The 10,181-nt window shown below is 37.4% G+C and overlaps 1 protein-coding gene across 8 annotated transcripts in view; it reads left to right on the top strand.

Annotated features, from left to right (window-relative positions):
* Positions 1-10,181, top strand: part of inpp4b (inositol polyphosphate-4-phosphatase type II B) — a 489,649-nt gene that overhangs the window by 310,562 nt on the left and 168,906 nt on the right. The window contains exon 1 of one of the 8 annotated variants that reach the window (XM_062032298.1): positions 4,329-4,488. The exons of the other annotated variants lie outside the window; for them this stretch is intronic. Within the exon in view, the coding sequence (XP_061888282.1) occupies positions 4,469-4,488 (20 nt within the window). The 5' untranslated portion in view covers positions 4,329-4,468. Of the gene's footprint in view, positions 1-4,328; positions 4,489-10,181 lie in introns of those variants that run through there. 8 annotated transcript variants of the gene reach the window in all.

Below are 10,181 nucleotides of genomic sequence, written 5' to 3'. Positions count from 1 at the left end.
CATTGTCATTGATCGCCACTTAACGGCCAGCCTCGTGGCGAGCGACCGTGCACGGACTGTAATTGTAGCATTAACACGGAAAATGTCCCGTGACTACTTGGGACCTTGGATCAAATCAAATTGACATAGATTCACGGAGTTGTCTCGTTTCGGCAGCCATGTGGAAAACATGTTTTGTTTTGCAACCTTTTAGAGTAAAGGCGGGAATCTTTTGACGATTCGATCCGATTCTGGTTCCTAGAGTGACGACTTGATTCAGAATTAATTCTCGATTCAAACCGATTCTCACAATGTCGGGTTGAACGGTATACCGGTATTAGTATAGTACCGCGATACTAATGAATAATTTTCGGTACTATATCGTCTCTGGAACGTACCGGTCCCGCACAACCCCCCACCCCCACCCCCCCACACCCCCACCACACCACACCACTGTGCCTGCGTCGAAGTCACGTCGTGACATTGCTGGTTTTACAAGCAGAGGAGCATGTTCGGCAGCGCACAATCACGGAGTAATAATAATTAGAGATGTCCGATAATATCGGCCGATATATGCGTTAAAATGTAATATCGGAAATTATCGGTATCGGTTTTTTTATTATCGTTATATGCGTTCAAATGTAATATCGGAAATTATCGGTATCGGTTTTTTTATTATCGTATCGGGGTTTTTTTTGTTTTTTTTATTAAATCAACATAAAAAACACAAGATACACTTACAATTAGTGCACCAACCCAAAAAATCTCCCTCCCCCATTTACACTCATTCACACAAAAGGGTTGTTTCTTTCTGTTAGCAATATTCTGGTTCCTACATTATATATCAATATATATCAATACAGTCTGCAAGGGATACAGTCCGTAAGCACACATGATTGTGCGTGCTGCTGCTCCACTAATAGTACTAACCTTTAACAGTTAATTTTACTCATTTTCATTCATTACTAGTTTCTATGTAACTGTTTTTATATTGTTGTACTTTCTTTTTTATTCAAGAAAATGTTTTTAATTTATTTATCTTATTTTACAAATTTTTTTAAAAAGTACCTTATCTTCACCATACCTGGTTGTCCAAATTAGGCATAATAATGTGTTAATTCCACGACTGCATATATCGGTTGATATCGGTATCGGTTGATATCGGTATCGGTAATTAAAGAGTTGGACAATATCGGAATATCGGATATCGGCAAAAAGCCATTATCGGACATCCCTAATAATAATAATAATAATAATAATAATAATAATAATAGATTTTATTTGTAAAAAGCACTTTACATTCAGTAAAGAACCTCAAAGTGCTACAGTGTATTAAAAAAAACAAATAAAAAGATATAAAAAATAAAAACTAGGACAGCAAAATAGCTAAAACTAGTATGCATATGTCTAAAAAAAAAAAAAAAAAAGTTTTTTTTTAAAAGAAGCGTTTTTAAGCCTTTTTTAAAAGCATCCACAGTCTGTGGTGCCCTCAGGTGGTCAGGGAGAGCGTACCACAGACTGGGAGCGGCGGAGCATTGTTCGTACTTATAAGCAGACACGGTGTGTAGACAGACAAGGGAGAACGGACGCATTTTGGCTTCAAAATAATAATAATATTAATAATAATAGATTTTATTTGTAAGAAGCACTTTACATTGAGCAAACAACCTCAAAGTGCTACAGTGTAGTAAAAAAACAAATAAAAAGATATAAAAAATAAAAACTAGAACAGCAAAATAGCTAAAACTAGTATGCATATGTCTAAAAAAAAAAAAAAAAAAAGTTTTTTTTTTAAAAGAAGCGTTTTTAAGCCTTTTTTAAAAGCATCCACGGTCTGTGGTGCCCTCAGGTGGTCAGGGAGAGCGTACCACAGACTGGGAGCGGCGGAGCATTGTTCGTACTTATAAGCAGACATGGTGTGTAGACAGACAAGGGAGAACGGACGCATTTTGGCTTCAAAATAATAATAATAATAATAGATTTTATTTGTAAAAAGCACTTTGCATTGAGCAAACAACCTCAAAGTGCTACAGTGTAGTAAAAAAAAAAAAAAAAAGATATAAAAAATAAAAACTAGAACAGCAAAATAGCTCAAACTAGTATGCATATGTCTAAAAAAAAAAAAATTTTTTTTTTTAAAAGAAGCGTTTTTAAGCCTTTTTTAAAAGCATCCACAGTCTGTGGTGCCCTCAGGTGGTCAGGGAGAGCGTACCACAGACTGGGAGCGGCGGAGCATTGTTCGTACTTATAAGCAGACACAGTGTGTAGACCAGGGGTGTCAAACTCATTTTAGATCGGGGGCCACATGGAGAAAAATCTACTCCCAGGTGGGCCGGACAGGTAAAATCACGGCACGATAACTTAAAAATAAAGACAAATTCAGATTGTTTTCTTTGTTTAAAAATAGAACAAGAAAATTCTGAAAATGTACAAATCATAATGTTGTTGTTTTTTTTTTTTACACTTACATGTTGCGGTTAATAGTATTCTATCTTTATTTGTCGTTATTTATATTTTCTGAATACATTATGTGATAATGTTCATCAGTCAACTCATTGGTGTTAATTTTCAATCTATTACGATAAAAAAATTATATCAAAATCAAATTACAGGATGTCATTCATGCAAGTTTGCTCATTTTCCTTAACTGGTGCACTAACATCATGTGGTTTATTTTATTTTTTTACATATGTAGCATAATCTACAAAGATGCAAATAATTGCTATTGTGACATCTAGTGGACACATTTAGAACAGCAGTTTCTTTCATTCAAAAATTTTGGTTCATTTTTATACTTAGCAAACTCATCCCGCGGGCCGGATAAAACCTGTCCGCGGGCCTGATCCGGCCCACGGGCCGTACGTTTGACACCCCTGGTGTAGACAGACAAGGGAGAACGGACGCATTTTAGGCTTCAAAATAATAATAATATTAATAATAATAGATTTTATTTGTAAGAAGCACTTTACATTGAGCAAACAACCTCAAAGTGCTACAGTGTAGTAAAAAAACAAATAAAAAAATATAAAAAATAAAAACTAGAACAGCAAAATAGCTAAAACTAGTATGCATATGTCTAAAAAAAAAGTTTTTATTTTAAAGAAGCGTTTTTAAGCCTTTTTTAAAAGCATCCACAGTCTGTGGTGCCCTCAGGTGGTCAAGGAGAGCGTACCACAGACTGGGAGCGGCGGAGCATTGTTCGTACTTATAAGCAGACACGGTGTGTAGACAGACAAGGGAGAACGGACGCATTTTGGCTTCAAAATAATAATAATAATAATAATAGATTTTATTTGTAAGAAGCACTTTACATTGAGCAAACAACCTCAAAGTGCTACAGTGTATTAAAAAAATAAATAAAAAGATATAAAAACTAGAACAGCAAAATAGCTAAAACTAGTATGCATATATCTAAAAAAAAAAAAAAAAGTTTTTTTTTAAAAGAAGCGTTTTTAAGCCTTTTTTAAAAGCATCCACAGTCTGTGGTGCCCTCAGGTGGTCAGGGAGAGCGTACCACAGACTGGGAGCGGCGGAGCATTGTTCGTACTTATAAGCAGACACGGTGTGTAGACAGACAAGGGAGAACGGACGCATTTTGGCTTCAAATTAATAATAATACTAATAGATTTTATTTGTAAGAAGCACTTTACATTGAGCAAACAACCTCAAAGTGCCACAGTCCCACTCGACATCCATTGCTTTCGGTCTCCCCTAGAGGGGGGGGTTACCCACATATGCGGTCCTCTCCAAGGTTTCTCATAGTCATTCACCGACGTCCCACTGGGGTGAGTTTTTCCTTGCCCGTATGTGGGCTCTGTACCGAGGATGTCGTTGTGGCTTGTGCAGCCCTTTGAAACACTTGTGATTTAGGGCTATATAAATAAACATTGATTGATATTTGCAAGGGCATTTTCAAGAAGGATATTTAAAGAGAAACTACATCTTGTCCGACCATGTCTCTTCATTTTTTCACGTTTAATATGTTTTTTGCAATTTTAATTTTGACAGTTACGTTTTAATGGCTGTTACGGGTTTATTGATTTTTAAATGCGCCAGAAAACAACCCGTTTTGTACACTGTTGATGTGTTTCAATGAACCCAGTAGTGTTATGAGCAGATCATGTTTTGTTCCTCAGTTCTGTTTTGAGCACCCCTGAGTTTATTTCAGCTGCCATGACTGCAGATTAGTTTCACCTGCCTCTGATTAGTGTTCGAAACGCTCACCTGCTCCTGGGCACTAATTAGAGAGCTACTTATTCCTGTTTTTCATCACAATCAGTCTTCTGGCTTCCTTGTTTGCATTACGCAACCTTTTTTCTGCTTTGATTCCTGTCCCTGTGCTAAGCTTCACCATAGCTCCCACGCTAGCGGTACGCTTTTTGGTCTTTTTGTATTTTTGCACGATTTCATGGACAATAAATGATTGCCTCACCTGCACGTCGCCTCCGGGGTTCCTGCTGCATCTTGGGGGAACGACCTGCGCATAACCATGCGACCACGTTGTTACAAGTAGGGCGTAAATGTGTTCCTGTGTAGTATTTCTCCAGCAATGGTCATGTGGTGACATCAATGATGGTGTACTGTGTATATATATATATATATATATATATATATATATATATATATATATATATATATATATATATATATATATATATATATGTATATATATGTATATATATATATATATACATATATATATATATATATATATGTATATTAGGGATGTCCGATAATATCGGCCTGCCGATATTATCGGCCGATAAATGCGTTAAAATGTATTATCGGAAATTATCGGTATCGGTTTACATTCATATTTTGTTGAAGTATTATTCAATAAATATATTTATAGAGGATTTTTGAATTGTTGCTATTTTTAGAAAATCAAAAAAAAATCTCACATACCCCTTGGCATACCTTCAAGTACCACCAGGGGTGCGCGTACCCCCATTTGAGAACCACTGCTGTATAGTGTCATCCCATGCTCTGACGAAAGATTGTACGCCTCCTCTTTTATTTAAACTTTCCCTGATTACATGGCAACAGCTGTTTCTAAGGGAGGGGGGTCGTAAACAGCCATCGCCTTTGGTTACAAAACAGTTCAAAGAAAAGGTCGTAAAACCGTTCAAAGAAAAGGTGCCTGGAGGGAGGTCAGGCCCTGCCTCCTCTCCGCTTTGTCGATCTCGGGTAAGGACAAAATCTTCCTGTGGATTACAATACATCAAAGAAACCGACACCCTCATGTCGCTCCCCGTCCTACGCAGTGGAGTTTTACAAGCCTTTTGCTTGGTAGGATCAAAGAGAGCTTTTGTCCTCTCGCAGGGCGAGCTGAACTCAATGTAACACAAAGTTTTGTGATAACTCGGATACAATTATTCTGACAGTTTTCTGACATGGACTTGTTTCTTCAGCATTGTCCACACGTCAGGACTTTGGGAAGGCCATTCTGAAACCTTCATTCTGGCTTGATTTGGCCATTCCTTTTACCACTTTTGACGTGTGTTTGGGGTCATTGTCCTGTTGGAACACCCGACTGCGCCCAAGACCCAACCTCCGGGCCTATGATTTTAGCTTGTCCCTAAGAATTTGGAGGTAATCCTCCTTTTTCATTGTCCCATTTACTCTCTGTAAAGCACCAGTTCCATTGGCAGCAAAACAGGCCCAGAGCATAATACTACCACCACCCTGCTTGGCGGTAGGTGTGGTGTTCCTGGGATTAAAGGCCTCGCCTTTTCTCCTTCAAACATATTGCTGGGTTTTGTGGCCAAACAGCTCCATTTTTGTTTCGTCAGACATCACATGGACAAAGATAAGACCTTCTGGAGGAAAGTTCTGTTGGTCAGACGAAACAAAAATGGAGCTGTCTGGCCTGATAACGCTGGGAAAGCTCGGTGTTATAAGCGCCGTTCCCGCGTCCCAACATCTGTCCCGCGCTATATTTAGCATGCGGCTTTATATGGGTCAAGAATCCCATCCTCTACATCCCTCCTGTGCTCCTCTGCAGAGCTCCTGTATGTGCCGCATCCCAATCATCTGTTCTATTATTTTCCTCTGCGGGACACGCCCCTTCCTCCGCAGTTCCAGGCTATGTTGTTTTGTGTCAGAGCTTCTTTTGTCCTGCATTTCACCCAAAGCCTGAATGCACCATTCATTTTTTTGAATAGTAAAGAGAAAGACAACCTGTTAGATCAGGGGCATACTGATCAATTGACGGATGCAAGGTTGTGGGGTTTACTTTGATACATTTTGAAACCTACACAACTTAGGTCAATATATGCTAAGCTAGCTGAAGAAAATGTCTTAGCTTTTTGCTGTAATTTAGTGTAATACTGTAGTAGTCTTAATACTGTACTGTATTTAATAATAAACTCCTGCATTTTTGTTGACAGTTCAGTTTCAGTTTATTTCGAGCATGCATACGACACAATGTAAGGCAGGGGTGTCCAAAGTGCGGCCCGGGGGCCATTTGTGGCCCGCTGGTCATTTTTTAACGGCCCCACGGCACATTTTAAAAATACGATTGAAAAAAATTAAAAACATGGTAAGTGGTATAAAAGAGCAAACAGGTGAAATGTAACAAGAAAATGTCGCAATGTTTACTCTAATAACACACAGCTGCCACGCAGGCTGTTTCTTTCTTTAAAAAATTAGGAGAAATATAATCTTAGAGAAAAACGTAATTTAAAACATTTGTATGCACGTACAACACTTAAGACCTTCAGTATATCAGTATGTGGAATTAAATTATGGAATGGATGTACTAATATGATCCACTTCAAGAAACTCTTCAAACTTAAAGTGTTTACAAAGTACAAAGAAGAACCATGATAAACATTCTCAATTTATTTCATCCATCCATTCATTCATTCTTAAAGTAATCTTACTTATCTCATCATATGAAATATGACTTACTTCACCAATTATTATTATTAAATTATTACTATTATTTATTTATTTATTTGTATTGGGATTACTTATGGAGTTTATTGTGAACAAGTTGTGAACAGGAAGTGAACAAAAAGTTTTAGCAACTGTTATGTAAAGAAAAGGGGTAGGATTAAATAAGCTCTGCTTCTTCCTACTCCTTTTCGAACATGTTGAAAAGAGGAACTGGAAATTGTGATGTATCATGTTGTATGCTTGCATGTTCCAAATAAACTCAAACTCATACTCAAACTCAAAAATAATAATGAATCAAAATCAATGTCATTATGAATTATTGACCTATTCAAGGCTCCGATTACGTCACATTTTAGATATTTTTTGGGGAAAATGTTGCATATTTTGTGTTTGCCATGTAAAAAAACTGAGCTGTTTTTTTTAAAGGGCCTAAAACGAACAAACGAAAAACATAAACAACAATAAAACGTATAATTGACGGATACATCTGAAGTTGATCTCGAGATTATTGTGTTAAAAGTAAACAGTAAAAAAAATAGAATTTATTTTTTTAACACTATAATTATTTGGATCCCCAATCATTTTAGTGTGATTTGTTTTTAAGTGTCATTGCTCAAAAAATAATAATTCATTAAAATCAATGTTGTTATGAGTTATTGACCTTTTTAAGGCTCCAATTATTATATAATCTCAAATATTCCACTTAAAAATTTTATTGGGTGAAAATATTGCCTATTTTGTATTTTTTCCATAAAAAAACAGGGTTTTCTTTGACAACAAGAGCATACAACTTAAATCTTTAAAAGTGTTATATTGACAGATAGACCTAATGTTGATCTAGAGATTTAAAACTTGAATAATAATAAAAAATAATACTGAATAATGACACATTTTTAATATTTTTTTGACCAAAACCATTTGGGGTCCCCGGGATCAAGCCTGAGTGGAGGCCTAAATGTGTATTTTTTTATACATATATTGTATTGGTTTTTAAAATAAAAAATATCAAAATGGCCCCGCTTGCTTTGATTTTTCAGAATGCGGCCCTCAGTGGAAAAAGTTTAAACACCCCTGATGTAAGGCATCACATATCTCCAGTTGTTTCATTACAGCACATCCGAAAAGGAGTAGGAAGAAGCTGAGCTTATTTCATCCTACTGTTATGGTTAGGGGGGAAGGTGACGGCAACAGACACCAGGGGACTGTATGTAGCTCTGGGATTTATTATATATATTGACCATATATATACTGTTATATACAAATAACTACATTATTTGCTTGTATTAAGACTCATGAAGTCAGATTTAAGTACATATTGTCCAAAACCCAAAAGCAGAGAAGTTGGCAGGTGGTAAATAAAAACAGAATACAATGATTTGCAAATCCTTTTCAACGTATATCCAATTGAATAGACTGCAAAGACAAGATATTTATTGTTCACACTGAGAAACAATTTAATTTTTTTTGCAAATAATCATTAACTTGGAATTTAATGGCAGCAACACATTGCAAACAATTTGGCACAGGGGCATTTTTACCACTGTGTTACATGGCCTTTCCTTTTAACAACACTCAGTAAACGTTTGGGAACTGAGGAGACACATTTTTTAAACTTTTCAGGTGGAATTCTTTCCCATTCTTGCTTGATGTACAGCTTAAGTTGTTCAACAGTCCGGGGGTCTCCCTTGTGCTATTTTAGGCTTCATAATGCGCCACACATTTTCAATGGGAGACAGGTCTGGACTACAGGCAGGCCAGTCTAGTACCCGCACTCTTTTACTATGAAGCCACGCTGTTGTAACGTGTGGCTTGGCATTGTCTTGCTGAAATAAGCAGGGGCGTCCATAATAATGTTGCTTGGATGGCAACATATGTTGCTCCAAAAGCTGTATGTACCTTTCAGCATTAATGGTGCCTTCACAGATGTGTAAGTTACCCATGTCTTGGGCACTAATACACCCCCATACCATCACACATGCTGGCTTTTACACTTTGCGCCTATAAAAATCCGGATGGTTCTTTTCCTCTTTGGTCCGGAGGACACGACGTCCACAGTTCCCAAAAACAATTTGAAATGTGGACTCGTCAGACCACAGAACACTTTTGCGCTTTGCAATCAGTCCATCTTAGATGGGCTCAGGCCCTGCGAAGCCGGCAGCGTTTCTGGGTGTTGTTGATAAATGGCTTTCGCTTTGCATAGTAGAGTTTTAACTTGCACTTACAGATGTAGCGACCAACTGTAATTACTGACAGTGGTTTTCTGAAGTGTTCCTGAGTCCTTGTGGTGATATCCCTTACATGCTGATGTCACTTTTTGATGCAGTACCGCCTGAGGGGTCGAAGGCCCGTAAATTAAATGATTGTATTCTGTTTTTATTTACTATTTACACAACGTGACAACTTCACTGCTTTTGGGGTGTGTACATATTTTAATAAAAGTATCCTTTTTGGCATTTTTTTAACCTTGACTTTGATGTACACATATTAGATTTTGCTTACATTTCAGTTTTTGCAGTGCACACGCCCGCTTGGTGTCACACATGAGCGCCACCTACAGGGCCCGACACGTCAGGCTGACATCTTTTAGATTGCCCGGCCTTGGCCGAGTGCCCTTCTAGTTAAAAATGTGACTTTCTCTTGTCGCCTATGAAATAATTCAGCATTTTACCAACCAGTACTTGACAGTCGGGCGACAAGCGGGACGGGATGTTGGAAAGTCCAATAAAGAGGGTTCACTCGTGTCACACAGAAAGACTTAGTCAAAGTTCTAATCCAAGTCCGACCAAGGTACCGCCTTGAGGCTATGGTAATATTGAGCTGAGGTAAAAAGCATGATGGCTGATATATGGATTCGTGAGCTTCTTGACTACATTTTAAACAGTTTTTTGTATATCAAAAAACTTTTTTCCCTTTGAAATCCCTTCAGATTGAGACCAGAAAAAAAAACGAGCATTTTTTTAGACCTTTGACATCAAAACTGCACATTAAGATGTGCAGTGCTGTTTTTAAATGACCCTAAATCTTGAACTATAGAAAGTATTTCAATGGTTGAAATCTGCACTTTTGAGTGTTTTACGAGTTATTACGGTAATTTCACGGTCACAGCAGCTCAGACCAGGAACAAAGCAGAGTGGGCGGGGTTTGTTTTCAGAGCAGCCAGCCCCAAACTACAAATTTCTGCATAAAAGTGATAATATATCATATTGTAGTTGTTTATTACACTTTGCATTTATATTTTGCTGTTTGTTACATTTTTGTTGTGTTGTAAAAGATGTCTATGGAGGAGCTGGTCTGAGAAGTAA

The sequence above is a fragment of the Entelurus aequoreus genome, linkage group LG22, assembly GCF_033978785.1.
Source record: "Entelurus aequoreus isolate RoL-2023_Sb linkage group LG22, RoL_Eaeq_v1.1, whole genome shotgun sequence".
Taxonomy (NCBI): Eukaryota; Metazoa; Chordata; class Actinopteri; order Syngnathiformes; family Syngnathidae; genus Entelurus; species Entelurus aequoreus.
Note: the sequence above shows the minus strand (reverse complement) of the source record. Positions and strands in the feature narration are given on the sequence as shown.